General features: G+C 43.5%; 1 protein-coding gene across 1 annotated transcript in view; it reads left to right on the top strand.

Moving 5' to 3' along the window:
• LOC119648958 overlaps positions 1-24,446 on the top strand; it is a 161,013-nt gene that overhangs the window by 135,986 nt on the left and 581 nt on the right. The window contains exon 7 of the mRNA XM_038050876.1: positions 1,364-1,546. Within this exon, the coding sequence (XP_037906804.1) occupies positions 1,364-1,546 (183 nt within the window). The remainder of the gene's footprint in view (positions 1-1,363; positions 1,547-24,446) is intronic.

Raw genomic sequence — 24,446 nt, 5'->3', positions numbered from 1 at the left:
CACTCATACACACTGTGATCCGAAGGCATCAATTGCATTGCTCCTGAGACGACCGACAAATGGGTCGCCCCAAGGACACTTGACGCAGAACGATAAAGGAGGAGTGCGAGCGTCTCGGAAAGGGAGGGAAGGGTTGAAGCGCATTTCGCGAACAATAGCGCGTAAGTCTGGCTGACGCGCTATAGTCCGCCAACCATATATTACATCGAAGATTCCGCATCCTTGCGTCCAATTTCTCTGTCCATATCCTCATTCCCAAGAAGCTTCACTTTCTTCCAGAAACCCTTCCTCCGTCATTGCTTGAGAGCCCTCCCAGGATCATTGTGTTCGGTACGCTTGGCTTCATTGTCACAAGCCACATTTGACCAATATCGTGTAGGTCAGCAGCTTTCCTTTCTTCCGCTGGGAATGGTGAAAGAGAGCCTTATGACAGACACAATTTAATCTGTAGTCCCCCCTTCTTAGTAGCTGATGTTTTCTTTGACTGAACTTTCCTCTTCCCCTTACAGGTCGATATATGCGTATTCGAAGCCGACCGACCAAAGTCGCATTTCGAGTTTCCCTCAAAGTGACAGTTTCTGCTGGCTGCACCGTAGCCACTAAATGCAATCTTTTGACTGAAGTGGAAGCCATGCCTTCCACAAATTTCTGTTTGAGGAGGCCTCCAACATCCACGCTTCGGCGACGATTTGATTCTTCATAATCCTGGGAGGATTCCAATTCGGTCAGTTCTTACCACCTCGAGAATTCAAATCAATAGATTCCATATTCATATTTTAGACACCCCGGCCACAAGAAGTATATGTCCAAAAAGGCGGAAATATATGTTGCGTTCGTAAATAATATTTACTTCTACTGATAGTGATTCTGACCTTGATACCACTTCATACCTAAATATAATCCCAGCCTTATTATGCTATTCAAAATCTGAATATACGACTCTCTGCCGCTTCTTAAAACACCTATTCATCGCTTAATGGACAGCTACTCCTACTGCCTTTCGCTTTTGTATAGTCCTTTCGAATTGTCCTCCTTCGTTTTCTTGTATTCCCACACGTGTTGCCCCACATCTGCACTAACCTACGCTGAGAAAAAATTAGAGTAAGGCACAAATACGTTGCCTGAAAAGCTTTTGTTTTAAAGATAGGAAAAACTGTCTGTCAACAAATAATGGAAAAGTAGCCTGAGAGTCCTTGCCAAAAATAAACAAATGAGCGTTCATTACACTTCTCAGATTTCGATTCCCAAGTGCGTCTGTCCTACCATCATGTTTGCCCATCAGTTCCTTCCTTCAGAAAACATATTAATATGAGTGACACCAACATGCTTAACAAATTCCAAATATGCCTTTCCATTATTCCAGGTGCGACGAACAAGAGCTCAAACCCCCCGCCCGCGTACATACAGCAGAGTGTCAACAGTCTGAAGAAAAAACGTGTCCAATTTCCTGACGACCATAGTCCTGAAAGTTTGAGTACAGATTCGACCAAAAAAGTTCTACTAGACCCGAACAAAAATGGCCAACCTATGATTGATACGCCTCCAGGTGAGTTACAATTTTATATTTATTCCTTTCCGGCAGCACCCTGGCTGCCGAATTCATAAAAATATGCCCAGGAGTAAGTAGGATACCGGCAGACAGCACGATGTAAATATTTGTTCTATTTTCGGTGGAAGGGACCGATTGCCATTAAGCAAGCTGGCAAGGAATTGTTCAATTGTTTGCTAGGAGTTCGCAGGTTAATAGACGTTCAAGTGGAACAAGTGATTAGTTGAACAAATTCTCTGAAGACTTGTTAGTGAGTTATTAAGGGATGAATGCTCAAATATATTGGGGAACAATCAGTATTGATCACTGATTTGGTTTCTGTAATGGAGCACTTAGCTTTTGTGCTGAATCGATGGCTTCTTTATTGAGAATCGTTCCCGTGATCTGGCGAGCAGAAATATCGAATTCGGTGGGTCATTTCCTGTCTATTTGTTCTGATATATTTTGCTGTTGGAATGTATAGGTCAATAGGAAGCTAAACAAAGATGATAATAAATTCTAAAAAGATTTCTAGCCCAAACGATGGTTTTTCTTTCAAATACCAAGGCATAACCACTGATATTATCGAATGGAAGTTAAAACAATATTATTTAACTTTGTTTATTTATTATACATCAATTCATTTACAGAGAGGCGCCGATCTAATTCCCTACCGCGCTATGGCATAAGTGGAAACTACTGACCATGGTGCAATCCATCCATAGTGGCTTAATGTTGAGCTCCAGGTTGTGTATTCGCTGGCTTGCGTGGGACCATCTCCGAGAAATAGTGGTGCTGCCACATAGCTCCCCCAATGCTTTCCCCATGCTAAATATTGAATCGGAAGTTGGGTTTGACTCGTCGATCGCTCCTGATTGATCCTGATCGGTGATTGTGGTGTTCCGAAGTCTCGTAGCAAGTACGCTGGTTTGAGCCTGTTCATTGAAATTGTTGCTTCCCTGTCGGGCAGCTGTATGGTGTTCTCCGAACGTATCAGAACTCTAAAAGGTCTGTCATAAGGTGGTTTCAGAGGTTTTTTGGCACCACCTCGTAGAACGACGCGTGTACAAGAGGAGAGATCCTTGGGCTAGTAGACCCGTCCTAGTTGATAATGGTCGAAGTCGGCCGATGCTTTCTTCTTCAGTTTTTCCGCTATTGGTTGATAGTCTGTGTTGATCGCTGTTGGGGAAAAATATTAACCTGGAAGCCGCAAGCCAGTGCCGTTCAATTCGACTGTGTTGTGTCCAGTATCTTCTCTATGCGCGAAGCGAAGGCGTAATAGAACTGTGGGCAAATATCGAGTCCACTGCGGGTCATTGGACTGAGTTATGATAGCATTTTCCGGAGGTAGGTGCCAGCGTTCGACACATCCGTTGGTCCGTGGATAGTAGAGCGTGGTTCGGATATGGTCGGCGACTAGGTACAGCGCGAGACTGTTGAATAAGGTCCACTCGAATCGACGTCGTTGATCCATTGTGATTCTCTATAGTCTAGCTATCCAGTGGTCATAGAATGCCCTCGCGATACTTTCCACTGAAGTTTGTTCAACTGGAATAGCCTCTGCCCAACGTGTACATCTGTCGACCATGACCAGGCAGGACCTTTTTCCCTCGGACATAGGTAAAGAGCCTATGGTATTGAGGCGGATGTGCTCGAAACGACCCGCTGGTGAAAAAGCTCCTCTAGGTGTGAAGGTGTACTTTGGATCCTCGATCGTTGGCAAGCTGTGCCAGCTCGCGATCATCTAATACCGGGATTCATGTTTGGTCAGAAGTAGCTTTGAGAAACAAGTCTTCGAGTAGTTCACATGCTGGGGTGGTTGCGCCCTTGAAGGCTGTCGAAGATACTTCTTCTGAAATCGGCAAGTGGTGCCATAGCTTTGAGGTTGTTTCACACAAAATTAAGGTTTCCGTTCCGTGGATGTCCAGGAGGTTTAAGTCTAGGCAGACTTATTTCTTCCACCCTGGAGAGTGCAGCGGCAACTGTGTTGTTGGTTCCGCTCTGGTACCTTATGCTTATGGGGAGCTAATGTAGATGAGTTACCTAATTCTCCTTGGTTCGGTATTTATCTTCTGATTAAAGGTGAACACCAAACGTTTATGGTCTCTGCGGATGGTAAATTGCCTGCCTTCAAGTAATTACTGGAAGTGACGTCCGTTGAGTGTTGCCCTCAGCCTCCTTGAGAATACCTTTTGATAGAACCTAAGCGATTGCTAAGTTGCGTTGAGTCGTTTGTCAAGTACAGCTTCCACAACATCGTCTGAGACATCATAGTATAATGATATTTGCGCTTCCGGGTCTAGATGACCTAGTAGAGTAGCCTTCTGAAGATCTACTTTGTATTTTTCGAACGCTGCTATTGCAGAGTCGGTCCAGAGGATCGGAGACTTGTCGTTCTTCTTTAGCATATGTAGAAATGCGTTTAGCGGCTTCTGTGTAGTCTATTCCGTGCTACACCCATCTTTTTATCGTATTATAAACCTTACACTATTACCCTGAACATTTATTCACCCAAAGCAAGGCCATTCACCATTTTCTGTGTATGTCTCCCCTATCTTAGCCGGCTTCTTGATTATCCTAACTCTAGTTTCTCCCTCTCTCTAGTAACTCCTTCCACTTTCAGTGCAATTCCACCAGAAATCACTTAAAATGCACTCTTGATCTTACCCTCTCCAATTTGCCTGTGCGTTGCTTTCCCCAATTTTCAAATATTCCTCCTTAGGTTGCTCCTGATATCCATCATCCCGCTGCTATGTTGCTTTCTGCTTTGTTCAGCTTTCGAAAAGCCAATTTCGAAGATTTGATTTCAGTCCTGGTCACCACAAACTCCTTCATCTTCTGACGAAGCTCTCGACTTTTTTTTACCATTCTAACTAATCTATTTCCTCGTGACATCCAATACTCTGCCAGGTCCCTGTGCTCTTACCTGCTTTGTTTCAATACTGGGATTCATAAAAAGCTCCGTCTTAAACAGCAAGCAGCAGCAAGCAAGAAAAGAATACAATACTTCCTGATCTTAGTCACTTTAAAGTAAAGGCACTGATATCTAAGTCTAGGAGTGAGTGTGTGAGTAGTGTCGAAGCTATATATTAGCTTGCGGAAACTTCAAGCATCACTCCCACCCTTCTCCCACGTTCATGACGTTAGCAGGCGTTACTTTGTAATTTTTCTTCAGTTTATAACTCAATTTCTCCATCTTGCTTCCACTCCAATTTAGTGCAGCCTGCCCCGAGTCTCTTCCAAAGCCTTTCCTTACTCCTTCCTTAGTTGAGTTCCACAATAGTAACTTTAACGCCGAACTTAGTCCAGCCCCTGACAGCCATTCTAACCCCTTTTTTACTTAAAAACAAACAGTTCATTTCCTTCCATCTTCGAATAACTTTCAACAAAATCGGATGTCAACGACTGGTTAACTGCGCACTTCCTCCCCTCATAGCACAAAAATGACAAGGATTTGTGAAACGTCGTTCCACCGCTTCTAACCACCACAAACTTCGTAACCAAATTTCTAAACCCCAGGCAGGAACTGCATGTCATCTACATGAATCTTTATCAAGTTTTTGATTCTTTTGACCACACGGCACTTTTGTCAAAATTCCCCTCTATTAGTATTCCCCTCTCACTCATTACATGACCCGGCTTTTATTTCACTAATCGGTCCTGCCACGTTACTTTTGATGGTTGCATATTCCCTTCCTTTAGCCCCTCCTCTGGTGTACCATAAGGTTCTATTATGAGACCGCTATCATTTCTATTTGTCATTATTGACTGTCCCTCTCTTCCTATTATCCCTTGTTTGCTTTGCGCCTGTTCCTCCAGTCAAGCTTAGGCTGGTTCGGTGGTGTGTTACAAATCAATTGGCATTACACCAGGGACCATTAGATGTGATACCGTCTTGAATGCTCTCCCAATCTGTTTTCCTACTCTTTTGCCTGCCACCCTTTATCATATCAGTCCAAGGCCTCGGCGTAACTTTCGACAATAAGCTCCGTTTCGATAGAAAGTACGTGAATGTCTGCAACCGCCCTTCCTGAATATCTGGCCTCATATTGCGTACCTTCTCTGATTTTAGCACGATCTTACACAAGCTAATACTTTTCAACTTCCTTATATGTAGTACTCTTGACTACTGCTCCATCATTTCGTTCCCTTCTCGCAACTGTGATCGTTTTTCCATAGAAAAAACCCAATGCAATTTCACCTGATCCCTTTTCCCTTGTTCGGACTACACTACGCGACCCCACTCGTTCTTAGTTAAAACTATGCGGAACCTTCCTCGATATGTGTTCTTCCTTTAAACTTTCTACTGGACTGCGAGGTTTCTCTGCATCTGCTGATATCACATACCATACGCCTTCGTATAGTAGGCCCTGCGCTGTAGTTTTCGAAGTGTCTTCTGCAGAGCTCGCTCTTCATTTTCCCTCCTCAATTCTGAGACTATGTCGGCGCAGGAGGATGCAACTTGGAATGGTGAGTAGGCGATGGGGGTGTTCGTGGACATTGAAGGGGCTTTTGACTGTGCGCCTTTTCAAAAACTTTGTGATGCCGCCAGAGCGCATGGTGTTAATGATGCTTTAATTAAGTGGATCCATGCTACGCTAACGCAAAGATTGCTGTGCGTTGAGGTGGCGGTCGATCGCTACCTGACTACAGAAGCAACTAAGGGCTGCCCCAAGGAGGTGTGCTTTCGCCACTTCTGTGGAGTATGCTGATCGACCCACTACTATGCGAACTGCAAGATTTCCCAATACACGCTCAAGCTTATGCTGATGACGTGGCTGTGGTTGCTGTTGATCGGGATCTTAGAACGGTGTGTAGGAATATACAACGTGCCGTTGATTTGATAGACAACTGGTGCCTCAGACGTGGTCTGTCAGTTAATCCAAATAAAACTCCAATGGTTTTATTCATAAAAAGGAGAAAACAGGATGGACTTTGCCTCCCTGAGATGAGAGGTACTACCCTTCAATTCTCCGAAGAAGTGAAATATCTGGGAGTCACTCTGATAAAAAACTTCTTTAGAACAAACATGTAGAGGTAAAGATGAAACGAGCTCTCACAGCTTATGGGCTGTGCAGACGGACCTTTGCCTCGACATGGGGACTCAGGCCTCATGTGGTAATGTGGATATACGTTGCCATCATTAGGCCGATGTTCGTATATGCATCCGTAGTGTGGTGGGCTAAGGTGAGACAAACAGGTTTTCACCGTAAACTAGCCGCACTGCAAAGAACTGTGTGTCTGGGTATCACTGGTGCCATGAGCACGACATCCGGCGCAGCTCTGAATGCACTACTCAATTTGCAGCTCCTGGATATATTTATTCAAAGCACTGCAATGAGAGCAGCTCATAGACGATTAGATCTATGGGGAAACAACGGATGTGGGGGGCACAGAGCATTGGAAGAGCTACTGGGAGGACTGAATCCAGTTCTTACAATGCCTTCCGATTCTCGTGTCCCCATACATCTGTTTGATAGAAGATATGAAGTTACCCTGAAGCGTAGAGAGGACTGGGAAAACTCAGAGTAATGCGAGGCGGGATATACGGAAGTCTTCTACACCAATGGCTCAAAGACATAAGAGAGACATTCTGGAGCCGGAGTCTACCTATTGAATAAAAACGAGAAGTGGGCTTTTGCTTTGGGACAATATGCAACGGTTTTTCAAGCCGAAGTTTATGCGATCCTAAGGGCGGCAAACTGGGTGATTGACGAGTGGTTGAAGGGTAGGCACATCGCAATCTGCAGTGACAGCCAAGCTGCATTGAGGGCATTGAGTAGTCCTTTGATCACCCCGAAAATCGTTCAGGAATACAGAAACCGTTTGAACTCTGTCTCTACATTTAATACGGTGGAACTACTCTGGGTACCTGGTCACTGTGGCGTAGAAGGAAATTAAATCTCGGGTGCTTTAGCGAAAGAGGGGTCAATCTTCCCTATGGTGGAACCGGAGCCAGCAATTAGAGTATCAGTAGCATTGGCTAAGTCTGTTTTCAAAAACCGGGAACAAGCTTCCCATAATGACAGGTGGCAGAGCCAAAATGCTGCTCGACACACCAAACTTTTCCTGCCAGAACCGAACATACGTACCGCAAAGTTTATCCTGTCGAAAAGCAGAAGGACTTGCAGGTGTATTGTGGGCATTCTGAAAGGCCATAATTTACTAGCTGGGCATATGTTCAGAATAGGATTTACTCAAGATGACACGTGTAGTAGTAAGGAAGCGGAATCCACGGAGCATTTTCTATGTGAATGCCCCCCAATGGACGCATCAGGCATCAGATCTTTGGTGCCGATGTTCTCCAATTACGACGGGCAACATCACATCCACTAACGGAAATCCTGCGATACGTTAACGAATCCGGAATATTCCATTAGATGGGGGTGGCGAGTACAATGGGCCAACTCGGCCTGAGTGCTCAAAAGCTGCAGCTTCTCTCCCACCACACACACACACACACATGTCGGTGCAGTAACACATTAAAGCTGGATCAGCTGCACTCTTGTATGTTCTCTAGTTTTAAGCGTAGGTTAAGCTGTCTTCTTTCTCTTCCTTCTGGGGACAATATATTATATAATTGAAGTATCTCTGTTTATCGTTCTTAAATAAATACATATTTTACTGCCGTCACAAAATAAGCCTGCTTCATCACGGAAACTTCCATATCCCTCGATGTTTTTCAACGATAAATGTGAAAAAGCAAACAATTCATTGTATTTTTTCCTTCTTACATCTTCCCCATTAAATCCAGCAGGCACAATGCTTTTAAAGCTGTGTTCCTGTTGATTTAATCAAGTGCGCTAGTAATGCCAGTTTCTAATTCCTCCACGTGCCAGGAAATAATTCCGCTGTTAGGCATGGCAGAATTCCGTCCTCACCGCCGATTCCATAGGTTTCGAGATAATTGAAACTCTGGCTTTTTTACTTCCGATTCTTCATTGTTGATATTATGGACTCCTTGATTTCAGCCTCCAAGCATGACTTATTGAAAGAGACTCGTATCCTACAGGCGCTTGTATATTATATTTCGTTCCTCCCACCTAGGCCGATTTCTCAGTTGTTTAGAATCGTCTTACGTGGATTTTAAATTCAGGAAACGTATCTCACGACAATGGTTTCCCTTTTACACTTTTCTTCTTCCACGGAACTTTTTAATTCAGACAATTTTTATTCAAAACTCAGCTTTTGTCATTACTTTGAATTAAGGATTTAATAATGTACAAACATCCTTCTTTCATAAGACCCAGTAATTTACAAATTTAATTGTTCCATAAATTATGGTGATATCCACAAACATTCTCCTTGTTCCAAACACAAATATTTGCGAGTACAAGACATGATACCATCAACAACCGCTTCAAATAAAACTCAAACAATTATACTCAGGCCAAACCGAAATTTCGTGTGTAAATAAACCTAACTTTGCAATGAAACATTTATTTCATTTTTCTCGAAAGAAATAACATCAGGACCAAAGCCTTCCCGATTATTCGAACGCCGTATCCGTGCAGAACTTTGGAAAACAACATGAAATCTCAGGTCCTTCTCCAAACAACCATCTCAAACACAATTAACACTCCAATCCTTGAACTTTCCGCCATCCATATTGCCGCTGTCTAAATTAAACCATTCGTGTTTGTCTTAACAAAAAACTTTGATATCTTCCCACTAAATAAATACGATTAAGGTTACACTCATTTCAGATAACCCCATGCAATTTGAGAACAAAATATAACCAGAAAATAATTAGTTAAAAGGATAAGAACGAGTCCTCTTGGGATAATTTAAGTGACTAATCCTTTTATCACACTTAATTCTTCTAGAGGCATTCATTTTCTCGCAGATAAGAAGAAAGCGAGAAATTATATCTGAGATTTGCCATTTGATTTTTCTGTTCCATTTTCCGTTTTTAGGAAGAAAGAAAGGACACAGTCTCTTTCGGAAGTGGATAAAAGATTTGCATAAAATATATTTTTTCTGTGATCCCAGTCTTAATGAGATTCCGTTTAATTCAGAAAAAGCTATTTCAAGTGATAAGATTAAAAATTGGAGCATTTCTACCACGAATGATTTCAGTTTTTATGCACTTAATCCGTCCGACAAGGGCGCTTGGTTCATTACCAGAATTAAAATGAGAATCCTTAGATAGTGGATACAAATCCAAAGGAGTCATAAGCAGCACTACCGTGCTCTAAGGCATCAATGAGTTGCCATTTGGACTCTTTTCCAAGAGAGAAATATTTGTCAGACATTACACGATGATTGCAAAATTTTTCCAATGTTTTCCAACTGTCTAGACACGGACGTCCCCTGAGTTATACCCAAAGGCAAATCTTAAATTATGCTCATTAAGGTTGGAAAATTTGCAATGGACCCCAGTGATTTATGGAGGAAGCAATCTCCAACGAGTTGCAACCAAATTTTTTTTGGAACTTCGGGGCAATGCAAATAAATCACATTTCTGGAAAGATTACGTCCTAGAATATTTCAAAGATACAATTACTTACCTTCGCTTTGAAAACGCTAATATGATTTATTAGCAGTTCTTTTTCCTAATTTATTTTTCCAACAAAAGCCTAATGCGGAAGAATTGCGAATAATTTACATAATATTTCCACCTTTGTCGAAAAATTGACGATTCCCCGTAGACTAAATTTTTGCATGGCTGGGTCAAGAACGATGCTTGTGTACATACATACATTTCACGATATGACTGGTGATTTTTGGAAATGAGATGCAGATATTGCAGCAATTGGAATCAATCCAACCTAACTCAATTTCCACCACTGAAATCGATACTAACTCAGTCGGAATCCATTTTCCCAGTATATTGAATTGTATTTAGAGTTAGGACACTCAAAGTCTTCCCTAGTTGTCGCAAGAGACGATTAAAAAGGATAGAAACTTGTAGGCTAGCAACCTGCAGCTTTGGACTATCGAAAACGGACCATGATTGGCTTCTGGAATGAGCGTACACTCCGCGAAAACCGTAGCGAGGGTCTTCAGGATGCTCACTTTCTCCAACTCGAGCGGGAATTCCAACAATATAAACCGAACATTCTGGGCCCAAACGAAGTAAGGTGATCGGACCCTAGAGAGTACTCCTATGCAAATCACAACAGTTATGACGATGAAATCCGCGCGTTGTTGGCTGCCAACAGACCCTATTTCAGCTTACAAAAACTGTTTCGCTCGAAACGTCTCATCATTGGGTCAAAGCTCTTACTGTACAAGACAATGATCTTGCCAGTCCTCATGTATTCCTCGGAGACTTGGGTTCTTAGCAAGAAAAATTACGAACTCTTGTTCGCGTTCGACACAAGAATCATCCGAAGAATTTTTGGCACCCTATATGAGGATTGACGATTTGGTAGCCTTCATAACGACGAAATCAATGAACGGCTAAACAGGTTGCGGTGGGTGGGTCACTTAATCCGTATGGATAAGGATGATCCCACCCGGAAAGTCTATAAGGGCAATATCTATGGTAGAAAAAGCAGACGAGGCAGATCCTGCCTGAGACAGAGCGATGGCATAGGTCAGGACGCCAGACAGCTTTTAGCGATATCGAATTGGTGGACCTCCGGAACCGGGGTGTCTGGAGTTCTTTATTAAGGCAGGCCTAGGCCGGATACCGGTTGTTGATACGTATCTAAGACATGCTCGGATTCTTACCAACTAAAACCTAAACTCTCCCCGCGGAACCACCATCCTGGTATTGCTTCGCGGGGCTGTTCAATTCTTAGCTGTTTACACTAAACGAGTTGCTACTGCTTTGCGTGGCGCTCTGCTGCTTCTAGCTGCTGGTGGATCCGTTTCACCATTGCAACTGCAGCGTCCCATGTTGTATTTGATTGAACCATGTACCTTACCTTATCAGATTTTCCACTGGTATTTAGCTTTCGCTGTCCGGATAGCTGAGTGGTTAGAGCACAAGGCTGTCGTACGGAAGGTCACGGTTCAAATCTCGCTGGTGGCAGAGGGATTTGTATCGTGATTTGACGTCGGACACCAGTCGACTCAGCTGTGAATGAGTACCTGAGTCAAATCAGGGTAATAATCTCGGGCGAGCGCAATGCTGACCACATTGTCTCCTACAGCCTACTGTAGTGTACCGTTACAGTCTTGAATGAAGTGCTCTAACACACTTCAAGGCCCTGATCCAATATGGATTGTTGTGCCAACGATTATTATTATTATTATTATTTAGCTTTCTCCCTGAACTTTTAAATCTTGGACAGGCGAAGAAAACGTGTTCTTCATTTTTGACTACACCTTCACACGTGGGACAATCGAGTGATTCATCTAGACCGAACCCACAGAAGTAATTCTTACATCTACCGAGTCCGGTTAAGAACTGAATCAGATCGTAACTCGTCGTTATGTCTGGGATAAGCCTATGTGTCCATCGGCCATTCTCCGCCTGGTCCCATGTTGTTTGCCATGCAGCCAATGACCGCATATGCTCATTTAGCTTGTTTAGGCTCGCTTCCTGATTCTCGTACAGACCACTTGCTTCATCGGTTAGAATATTTACCGGGATCATCCCCGCAATCACACATGCTGCCTCATAAGGTGTTGTTCGGTAGGCGCAACATGTTTGGAAAGCGCTTAACCGATTTGCAGCTTGAAGCTGTCTGCGATTTTTCCCGATTTTTATCGCCAACGCCCACACTGGTACTGCATATAGAAGAACAAAGCTGATGACTTTCTCTCTGTCGATTACACGCATTTTTCTCGGAGGCGGTTATAGCGTTTGACACCAAATTTGGTAGAAAGGTGCGTACTGTGAGCGCTTATGCATAAAGTGAGTTACATCTTTTTACGTCGAATTTAAGGGGGTCCCCATACATGCAAAACGAGGGTGTAATTTTTTTCACCAAATATAGCCATCAGCTATCAAATGAAAGGACTCGATTAGTACTTTTCGAAGCTGGTGTCGGTTTGGACATTTTTTGGAAAGGTGGAGAGTGCGGGGGGTCGAAAGTGATCACTTCTTCCTCTTCTTCTTTCTACAACATAGAGCATAATTCTGCCAAGTTTGGTGGTACCTTTACTAACAAAGTTATAATAGGTCAAAGTTGTCAATTCAAGACTTTGAACGCCAATATCACGCGAAAGTGGATACTCCCACATAATATATGCGTATAGGTGCTTAGTACTAATGGAGCAAATGTTCATTCAAATATTTTTAAAAAAGAAATATACAAAACCTCCCATGCCCGAAGCGTCAAGCATCCAGTTTTCCGACCTGTTTATATTTGATTTGTGGTGGTCACAAAAGTGAGAGTTATGAATAAACTGTCCCTTCTACCGAGTGACTAATCTAGCCTAGACCTTCTAGCAATTAGCCAACTTTTAGGGAGTAGGTCACTTCTGAGAAAAGAAAGGAATTAAAAGTTCTAATTCCAGGCAAGTGTATGGAAGTAATCAACACCGCCACAAATATCTCGAAAACTTGATCGACCGACAGCCGCTTCCTCTCTAGATTCAGGTTCGGATCTTCCTGCATTGACCACATCAACACCCTACGGATCATTTTGGAACAGTGCGTGCAGTTTAGATTTTAACTTCACCTGCTCTTCATATCGATTTCGAGAAAGCTTTCCGTAGTGTGAACAGGAAGTATATCTATGCAGAAGGGGCATTCTGAAGAAACAAATAATAATTAGCAGAGTGACATATGATGATGCAAAATATCAAATGCTGCACCAAGGTAAAATTTACGTGGTATCATCGGAGTCCGCTGGCCTGATACTACCTCAAATGAAAAGCACGGTCGATCCACAGGTCTACCACTCATACACACTGTGTTCAGAAGACGCAAATGGCACTAGATAGGCCGCCCATTAAGAAGGGGCCACAATTGCATTGCGGGCTACCCCCTGCAGTGCATTCCATTTCCCAGAGATGGCCAACGAGTAGGTCGCCCCAAGGGAACTTCGCGCAGAACAGCAGAGGAAAGAGTGAATGGCAACCATATGTTTGGACATTTATCAAAGCTGAAAGGTGACGGCGTTTGATAAACATGTAGTTAATTTAGTTGAAAGTGGTCCCGTCTTGAGAGACTCATGTATGTTTGTGGGCCGCTTTACGTGAAAACCAGGTACTTCTGAAAACCATTTCGTGCGACACTGCTAGTTTGATAATTCAGACTATGTTGTCATGAAGCCAAGGAACACGGGCTCCGTCCCTCCTTAGCTGTTAAAATGTTTAATGATAATTTTGGTACAATACCTGGGTCAGGCATCGAGGGTTTGTTCCACTGCCTCGTAGAGGGTATTCTTCTCTGACTCTGCAGTCTCCGGCAGACGCGTGGATGTGAATGAGGATCATATTTTTAAATATCCCTTGCAAGCGCAAAGCGCATAGTCGTTCGTTCAAATCGAGAAGAGCGGGCTTCATTTGTTGACTGACTACTAGGCTCTTTGCCGGGAAAACGTCTCCCGTTCAGCGCATCTCCTGTAACGCTGTTACATCAACCCTATATTAGGACTGGGTATCGGTTAGCTTAGTAGCTCGTCTTCTGTACGGGGACCGCACGAGTCATGAGGAAATGTGCAAATCGTTCATCCGTTTTCGTTCGCCGTTGTGTAGTTAATCCAATCCGCGGTTCCTTCGGTTGGTTCTCCAAGTCCCAGCACTGCTTGGTAATTTTTACACTGATGTAATTTTCTTTCCTTTTTCTACTTAGTGGGGGATGGTGAGGAGGCTCATGCTACGTTCATCGTTGGAGGAGATCTGCAAATCAATAAGCGCCTCCCAAATAAATCCAATTCTCACTCCTGAAGTATGATCTGGTATCCCCTCCCCACAAATGCAGTCAGAGTTACTACATGAGAAACCCAGCAGTCTCCCCTTAGCACATCTTTTTGTCCCTTACTTATCAGTATGCTGAAAACAAGTTTTATTGCAATATTAAAACCTGCCACGGCCAATCTGTCGAGTTGTATCAGCAACCAGGAGACCGTTGGCCTACTCCGGCAAACCCCCAAATTTCCCTCTAACCCCATTGTGATTGTGTCCCCTATATGCATTTTGTCACACGCTTTAAAGACGTACAAACACCAGCCCATCACAATCTAAAAGGAAACATTTAAAGAGGCAAGCCCACCAGGAGATTTAAGGTAGTGTTGTTTTGCAAGCTTGGAGCAGCGTACCAACAAAATAGTGAAGCTTTTGATCTCTACATTTCTGGGAGATTGCGAAAATTGTTTGTCCTTTTCCTTTATCGGTTCTAACCTTGTGTGGTCAGTCCAGTCCGAAGCTCCCTCTATGACTTCGTAACCGGTCATTTTCTGTGTATGTTTGTCAGCCCTACCCAACCCCGAACCTGGAGGGTAGTTGACACAATTTGATTCTTCTCCGGCTGCAGTTTTCGTTTTGGTAACAGAACTGTTAGTGTTGGCTCATCAGGCGTTTGTTAAGTTTTGTGCTCCATTAATGATAACGATCCCGTTTTTCCTTGGGACATATACTACCCTTTGACCTAGATTGAACGGTTAGGCATTCTAATTGGAGAATGAGGAGAAAAGTTTATCAGAAGTAGGGGTTTTAAAAAGGATTCCTGGCATTATATGGTTGTAGTTTAACATTTGTTATTTTTTAATTTTCTTTCATTTGATTAGAATACCTTCCTCACGAGCAGCTTACTTCCATTCCCTATTTCGGTTTTGCTTGTATAACAAAATTTAACATCCTTGTGTCTTTGTGAAAAGATACTTTTCCACCCACCCTAGGGCAACTTGTTGTTTGTATCTCACAGAAGGAAATCAATCAGTACTCTAAACAGCTGCAGTGAAAATTCAATGTAATAATAACATCTCAAAAAATGCCAGGCCTATCGAGTATAAATATTTACGGGGAAATCAATATTTATTATCGGCTCCCGATATTTTTCCATTCTGCATCTGTTAATATTTTCGACCCTGTTTTTCCTTAGACTTTCCTTGGGCCAGAATGTTGACACAACCAATTCTTGCTTCACTCAATCTCCTTGAAGTTGCTGGCATCGTTTCCTAATTTTTCTAGGCAAAGTGACGATCTAAAACTCATCAATTCCCTAATATCGTGAAGGGCCTACAAATGACTCCCTTTAACTTAATAATTTCACGCTGAAGAAGAAAAATGAACCCAAAGCACCACCCACGACTCGTGTGCGAAAATGGTCGTATCTCCAAGGAGCAACTGAAAGTTTGAAAGATTTGCTCGTTTGTGTGTTTGTATGTTTAGCGTTGAAGAGCGTATAATCTTTACTTCGCACTGTGCCCCCGTAGATTGTGCGTTGGAACCTTCTCACCTTTTCTTGAATATTTACATAAGTCATATTATCCTAGTAATCCAGTTTTAACAAGCTGCTTTCCTTATCCTTGTTCGAACAGACGAAAAGTTACATAAAACACTGAAACTCCTTCGGGATATTTACAACACGACATAGTCTGAGAAGAGCCATAAGGATGTTTATTTCCCGCCCCCACCCAAGGTGTACATTTCAATTGAAACTTCATTCCCGTCCTGCCTTCGACTTTCTTCCGTGGGTTTGATGAAGACGTTGCCCTTTCCCTAGCGGTTGATTACATGCCTTCTTTCCAATTCGATAACGCTACGGATCCAACCACGCTTAAAGCAGGAGTATTTAAGGTCATGAAGTAGGAATCTGTCCTAACTGGGTCAAGGGAAAATAAAGAGTTTCGTCGGGATCAATACGCCTATCTGCCCATCCGTCACCAACGCTTACGTACGTCGGGAATTCGGAGCGCAATGCAGGAATTGCTTTTTGGCGTATTCTCAAAGAGACCTTTCAGGGGTTATGTGGCGATATCAAAGGATTTCATTAAAGTCTCCAATTTGCTCATTCAAAGCCGACTTTTGTTGGAATTGCTTGGAATGATGGTCTGCGAGATGCTATCAGATAATTTATTGGATTCCAAGTTAGATACTGCAGGAAACGGCTTTTTCCTCCATGCAGGGACAGCAAATTTATATTAATTTATCGAGACTGCCGAACAGGATGTATGCAGTGAGTGAGCAATGGTAGAACCTTGATCCGAATTCAGATATATTTTGGGCATGAGAGGAATATTGGGGATTCTCGAATCATGCGATTAAATCTAAATGCAAATGAAGCCGGCGTCTGGAATTTACATGCGTGAAAATAGAATCCAATTAATTAAGATGAAGGACAGGTGGTACATGAGTAGATTTTAGGAAACTTTGGGCATGACACGATTTCAAGAATAGATAAATAAAGAAGCTCTATCTTCTCGGTTTCAACTTTAAATTTGTACCGCCGTCTATATTATGTTTTCCCGCCCCTCAATCGCTCCTTTGTTCTGCCTTTAATAAACGGGAATATAATCTATATAATTTATGACTTGACAGCATCATGGACTTCCATCGTTCGACCTTCAGTATTTATTTTAATCTAACGGAGATTAGAGAGTCTTCTAACCGTGCTCCCAGCTCTTGGTTGTGGAGTCAAGTATATTTGAAGCTGATGAAGAAATAACCGCTGCAGCTTAAACGAACATCATTTAGGCAACTTAGAAGATATGTATATGGTCAAAATCCAGTGAGCGATTAAGTAGTTTACCCTGTTTGATTAACGAACTGTCTATTCACGTCATGACCTTCACTCTTCGTTGCGACGAATAAATAAATTGGAAAATAATGAAACATGAAGGGAGGACTTTAAGGATCTGATGTTCGTGGGTGGTCAAAGGGTAGTATAGGTCCCCGGCATAAAACCTGCGAAACACCTGCTAAACCAACACCAATAGGTCTACTGCCAAACCCTATCTCCAGCTCCACGTTAAGGGGGAGCTTTCTTAATGAAAAAATGCAGACCGGGAAGGATGAAGACAAGCCTCCCGCGCCTAAAAACGGAACAAATTGTACCAACTGGTCGTCCAGGTTGGGGTTGGGTAGGCCTGACAACCCTACACGGAAAATCGCTTGTTATAAAGCCAGGAAAGGAGTCTCGGACTGGATTGAAAACACAACGACGAGCCAAGCAACGAAAACGGCTAGCTCCCACAGCTTACACAAAACTACCAATGACAGCAGACTGGGGACTAACCCAACTAGCAATGTCGCACGAAATGTTTGTTGACAGTACCTGATGTGCGAGGAAAGCGGTCCACAAACATACATGGGCCTCTGCAGACGACTTGTAAGGGGGAAATGGATGCAGCTAACAGAGACCCTGGAGATGAACAACGATTAATCGTCACAACCACCTGAAAAACGATATCATTGGTACGGCTACATAGCTCACGCCAATCGCAAAAAAAGTTGGAACGACTGGTTCGAGAATGGACGTAAGCTAGCAACAAAACGGAAGAATGCTGCATACCGAATAATGTTGCATTCTCAAACAACGAGGACACGCGCAGAGACTTATCACGTATTCCGTCGAACGGAGAAACGACTTTACAGACGGATAAAGGAAGCAGTCAACAGAGGACCTGGAGATGAAGCATCAACAAATGATCTTCACAATCACCTGAAGAACGTTATCATGAATACGGCCACAAACATACTTGGCCCCAGCCGCAAAAGGAGTCGGAACGGCTGGTGTGACGATGAATGTAAGCTAGCAACGGAACGGAACAATGCTGCATACCGAGTAATGTTGCATTCTCAAAGAACGCGGGCACGCGCAGAGACTTATCACGAACTCCGTCGAGCGGAGAAGCGACTTCACAGACGGAAAAAGGAAGCCTGGGAGAACCAACAAGTCTGTGAACTAGAAAAGTACAGGAAGCAACCGCACCAGGCGGGGAAGTTTTACCAACAAGTCAGCAGGATGAAGCGTTATACACCTCGATGCTCATCCTGCCGAGACAAAGAGGGAAATCTGATTTCCGACAGAATAGGCATATTAGAGCGATGGGTTGAGTACTTTGATGAGCTACTGAACAACCAGAACATCGGCGAGTTGGAGGTCCCGCCAACGGAAGACGACGGACAAATACTGCCACCACCAAGTTCAGGAGAAACAGTCCGTGCAATTCATCGGCTAAAAAATCATAAGTCACCAGGAGCCGATGGAATTACAGCCGAATTAATTAAATATGGAGGCGACCAGTTACACCAAGTGGTTCATCAACTTGTGCTCAAGGTATGGGACAGCGAATCAATGCCTGACGATTGGCAACGAGGCATTATTTGTCTCATACTTAAAAAGGGAGATATCAAACAGTGCAGCAATTACAGAGGTATCACGTTGCTGAGTACCATCTATAAGATATTCTCCACTATCTTGCTAGGCCGGATAGCCCCATACGCTCAGAACATCATTGGCCCATACCAAAGAGGCTTCACTCCAGGCAAATCAGCAACAGATCAGATTTTCTCTCTGCGGCAAGCGATGGAAAAACTGTTGGAATATGGACAACAGTTGCACCATCTGTTCATCGACTTTAAAGCCGCCTATGATAGCATAGCCAGGGTAAAACTGTACACGGCCATGAGAGAATTCGGTATCCCGACGAAATTAATAAGACTGACTAGGCTGACCCTGACCAATGTGCGAGGCCAGATAAAAGCAGCAGGATCACTCTCAAGACCATTCGACATCAACAACGGTCTACGATAAGGGATGCCCTATCATGCGTCCTCTTTAACCTGGCCCTCGAGAAAGTGATCCGTGATGCTGGGGTAAATTCAAGAGGTACGATCCTCTTTAAGTCCACCCAACTACTGGCCTATGCTGACGATATCGACATCATGGGAAGAACCACCCGAGACGTACAAACTGATTTCATCCAGATCGAGCAGGCGGCGATTAGTGCAAGATTTTGGGCTGCACATCAATAAAGCCAACACAAAATATATGGTGGCAAAGTAAGCACCGAAAACCAACCAACCAACCAACATCAAACCGCACTGGTCAAACGAGATCGATAAAGATAGGAGACTACAACTTTAAGACCGTTGATAATTTCTCCTATCTAGGGTCGGATTTCACAACCGTTAAAAGCTACGATGATGAAATCCGCGCATGGTTGTTGTCAGCCAACAGAACCTATTTCAGCTTACAAAGACTGTTTCGCTCAAAACGTCTCACCATAGGGTCAAAGCTCTTACTGTACAAGACTATGATCTTTTCAGTCCTCATGTATTCCTCGGAAACTTGGGTTCTTAGCAAGAAAAATTGCGAACTCTTGGCCGCGTTCGGGAGAAGAATCCTCCGAAGAATTTTTGGCCCCCTACATGAGGATGGACGATTCCGTAGCCTACACAATGACGAAATCTATGAGCGATACCATGACCGTCCGGCTGTGGATAAAACCCGGCTCAATAGGTTACGGTGGGCGGGACACTTATTCCGTATGGATGAGGATGATCCCACCCGGAAAGTCTATGCAATATTTATGGTAGAAAAAGAAGACGAGGCAGACCCTGCCTAAGATGGAGCGATGGCGTAGGTCAGGACGCCAGACAGCTTTTAGGGATATCGAATTGGTGGACCTCGGCGCAAAACCGAGATGTCTGGAGTTCCTTATTAAGGCAGGCCTAGACCGGATACCGGTTGTTGCGCCGTTGATGATGATGATAAAGGAAGCTTGGGAGAACTAATAAGTCTGTGAACTCGAAAAGCACAGGAAGCAACTACACCAGGCGCGCAAGTTTTACCAAGAAATCAGCAGGATGAAGCCTTACACACCTCGATGCTCATCTTGCCGAGACAAAGAGGAAAATCTGATTTCCGACAGAATGGGCTATTGGAGCGATGCGCTGAGTATTTTGATGAACTGCTTAACAATCAAAATATCAGCGAGTTCGAGGTCTTAGGTTCCGCTAACTGAAGACGAACGGACGAATGCTGCCATCACCAAGCATGGAAGAAACAGTCTGGGCAATTCATCGACTCATAAACCATAAGTCGCCAGGAGCGGATGGAATTGCAATCTAATTAGTTAAATATGTAGGCCACCAACTTCGCCAAGCTGTTCATGAACTTATAATCAAGGTGTGGAACTGCAGATCAATGCCTGATGACTTGCAACGAGGCGTGATTTGTCCCAAGCATGAAAAGGAAGACTCCACGCACCGTAGCACATGTGGTGGTATCACGTTGCTGAGTACCATCTATAAGATATTCTCCCCTACCTTGCTAGGCTGGATAGTCCCACAGGCCCAGAACATCATTGGCCCATACCAAAGAGACTTTTCACTCCAGGCAAATTAACAACAGATCAGATTTTTTCTCTGCGGCAAGCGATGAAAAAACTGTTGGAATATGGCCATCAGTTGCACCATCTTTTCATTGACCTCAAAGTCGATAGCAGCGACCAAGGTTAAACTGCAGACAGCCATGGGAGAATTTGATATCCAACGAAACTGAGAGCAATAACTAGGCTGACCCTGACGAATGTGAGAAGTTAGATAAAAGCAGCAGGATCACTCTCAAAACCATTCAATATCAACAACGATCTTAAATTAGCGGATGCCCTGTCATGCGTCCTAGAAAAAGAGATCCCCGGTGCAGATATTAATACAAGATGCACGGTACACCCAACTACTAGCCGATGCTGATAATATTGACGTGATGGGAAGAACAACTCGAGGTATACAAGCTGCCTTCATCCAGATCGAACAGTCGGCACGAGATCTTGAGCTGCATATTAATGAAGTCAGCAAAGTCAGCACCAAAGAACAAATAAGCGACAACCTTAAATCGCACTTGTCAAACGAGAACAATAAAGATAGGAGAGTACAACTTTAAGACCGTTGATATTTCTCCTATCTAGGGTCGAATATCACAACCGGCAACAGCTATGACAACGAAATCTGTGGTAAAAACAGAAGACGAAGCAGATCCTGCCACAGATGGAGTCATGGCGTATGTCGGGACACCAGGCAACTTTTAAGGATATGGAGGTGAAAATCTTACAAGGTCACTGCCGCGCCAAGTTGCAACAGTGTGTGCGATTCTCACCCACTAAAACCTCCCCCACTTTCTCCTTCTTCCTTCCCCGCGGTACCGCCGGAAAGGATCACCTCGCGGGGAGGGTTGCGCTTTAAACGACCAAACCTTCCGTTTTTCGCATCATCCTTCCATGCTTTGCTTTTCCAAGTTCCTCCTCTATATTTTAGATTGCGGAATTCACCGCACACCATTTTTCCTCCGACTTCAGCATTTCCCCGACGATGTTCTGCGGACTTATATTGATTTTCAGAGAGTCTTCCAGACTCCTCCTCTGTAAGTAAAATCGTGGACACTGCAAGATAACATGCACACCTGAGGTGCAACCACGTTCAGGACAAAAAGGAGAATCATCAAGCTTCAATTGTTGCAGATACTTTCTATAATCACCATGTCATGACAGGAATTTCGTCAGATGGTAATTAATCTCGCCGTGGAAATCAAAGTGTGGGTCCATCGACCCCTCTGCGAGTCATCCCACCGTTGCTGCGACTTTTCCAGCAACTCTTGCCTTGCCACCTTTCGGTATTCTGTATCCTTTTCAGATAGATTCGTGCTCCTTTTCTCGTACAAAGAGCGTGCCTCATTTGCCACAATCGAGATCATTCCCGCAATAACACACGCTTCGTCGCTTGATATTGTTCTGAAGGCGCTGCACACGCTAAGCGCCACTAAGCAGTACGTTATGTTTATCCTCCTCCGATTACTCTCACACGCTAGTGCTTCCTCTCAAACTGGTGCCACGTATAATAGTGTGGAGCGAACCACTCTGGCTACAAGTAATCTGTGACTGTATCTTGAATCTCCAATGTTCGACATCATTCGTGCTAATGCTACGCTGGTTTTTGCCGCTTTCTCACAGGCATAGACCAGGTGTCCCTTGAATTGATTTTAGCGTCAATCATCACCCCCAGGTATTTGATAACTGGCTTCTAAGTGATAATGCGGCCGCAAGCACGAATATTAACCGTATTGCTCTTCCTACGGTTGGTAATCAAGACCGCCTCATTCTCTTGTTCCACAAGGTCAAGCTAAACCATCTCCAGCCAGACTTCTATGGCAGTAATTGTTTCGTTAGGGTACACTTCAACGTCTTCAGGCTGTTTCGCGACGACAACCACTACTAGATCATCTGCAAAACCGATTGTCGTGGCCTCATTTGGCACGGGAATGTTTCACAGGAGAGGACCCAACACTGAAACCTGTAGCACTCCTGCGGTGATGGTGTATTGCTTGGATTCCTCATCCGTATGGTACCGAAGTGTCCTCTCCGAAAGGTAACTTTCGAGGAGCTTAGTCAAAAAATTAGAGACACTCGTTTTAGCCAGTGAGCTTCACTCCCAGCTAGTAGAATTGAATGCATTTTTGACGTCCAACGCCACCACGGCAAAGCATTTATTAGACAACATCGCGTATCGAGCCAGCTTAAAAACCATCGATACAAATTGTCGCTCCAATAGTTCATCCTTATATAGAATGATAGGGAACAGTCTATTAAAGATGGCCTTTTCGAGCATTCGGCGGTATGATGATGGATGTCCTGCCGGCAATCTGCCGACAATCGATGCCCTTTTCCCCTTGCAAAGCATACATCCAGGTTCACGTTTTCTGCATCTTTTTGATCTGTCATAGTCGTCGGTGTATTTCGCCGCTATGTGGACAAATTGCAGGCATCTGAGAGACACCTGCTCCCTGAATTGTTGCCATTTGCGTGCCTCCGTATACCTTTCTCAGTCCTCTGATTGCGGAATCTTGCAAACCAAGTGGTCCGAACTGCTTTTCTAAGGCGTCACGGATATCCTTCTTGGTCGTGATTTCATCAATGTTCTTACATCATGACATTATGACAATCCCATGCTTTTTGGTCCATACTTGTGTCTCCTCCCTAAGGACTCCTCCACCTTGCCGAGGAAATTTTCAACCGTTTTGCCCTGAGACTTCTTCCGCTCCTGCATCAAATCTCCTTTTTAGGAGCGTTTGATTCGGCTGACATTTTCTCCAAGGTCCATCAGCTCAGGATCGGATTTGACCTTCCTGAGAATATCGGTATAAGCCATATCACCTTTTTTTGAGATGATAATTAATTCTGGCAGTAATCTTCTTTTATCTGTCGTCATTATATGGGTCTACTTAGTTTGCGAAATTTTTCATCATTCGTCGAATCTTGAAATGCAGAAGATACCTCAAACTGAAGATTCTGTGCATTTAGTCTGTTTTCAGCTGTCTTCGGACCTGGCTCTAAGTTAACCCTGCACTTATATTTATAGATTTAGTTACTGTACTATTTGACGGTGCCAAGGAAGAGCTAATTGAACGCCAACCCTATAGATGCGTACGATAGATGTGTGCGTCTGCCTCAGTGCTTTTAACTGAAATCTATGATAAATGGAAAAATGATGATTTTTACGGGGAGCAAAAGAAGAGGAAGCCTGGTAGAATGGGTTTGGTGTTACACTTTCATTAACTTTCTTGACAAATGAAGAGGGTCTAGCAGCCACACCAGCATCTGGTAATTGCAGCCAAAAATATTATTTTTTAAATCTAAGGCAAAAATTGTGCCTGTACAATCAGCCATCCCTCCAGGACCAATTAAGTTGTCATATTGGAGACCCCACGTTGGGGGCTATTTCGTAATTACTTTGAGCACCCTTAACTCTCGTTTAGAAGTTATAGCAATGTAATTACTTATAATCTTAAATTTTGAAGATCCTTGAACACAACTCACTTCTTATTTTGTGATTGATTGATTACCATCTTGATCCTGATTGGAAACAAATTGTATCTACGAATCATGTGCAACCGTAAATTCTACAATTCTCATTGGTGATTCAATTGGCATAATACCATATTTTATTCAAAAAGTAAGAAACAACTCGCCTTTAACCCCAAGTTATCAAGGAGCCGTTACCGTAAATCCCAAAATAAATATGAACACATATATTAGTTCCTAGGATCAACTTCAAAAACTACCAAAACTTTCGC

The sequence above is a fragment of the Hermetia illucens genome, chromosome 2 (genome assembly GCF_905115235.1).
Source record: "Hermetia illucens chromosome 2, iHerIll2.2.curated.20191125, whole genome shotgun sequence".
In the NCBI taxonomy this organism is placed as follows: Eukaryota; Metazoa; Arthropoda; class Insecta; order Diptera; family Stratiomyidae; genus Hermetia; species Hermetia illucens.
Note: the sequence above shows the minus strand (reverse complement) of the source record. Positions and strands in the feature narration are given on the sequence as shown.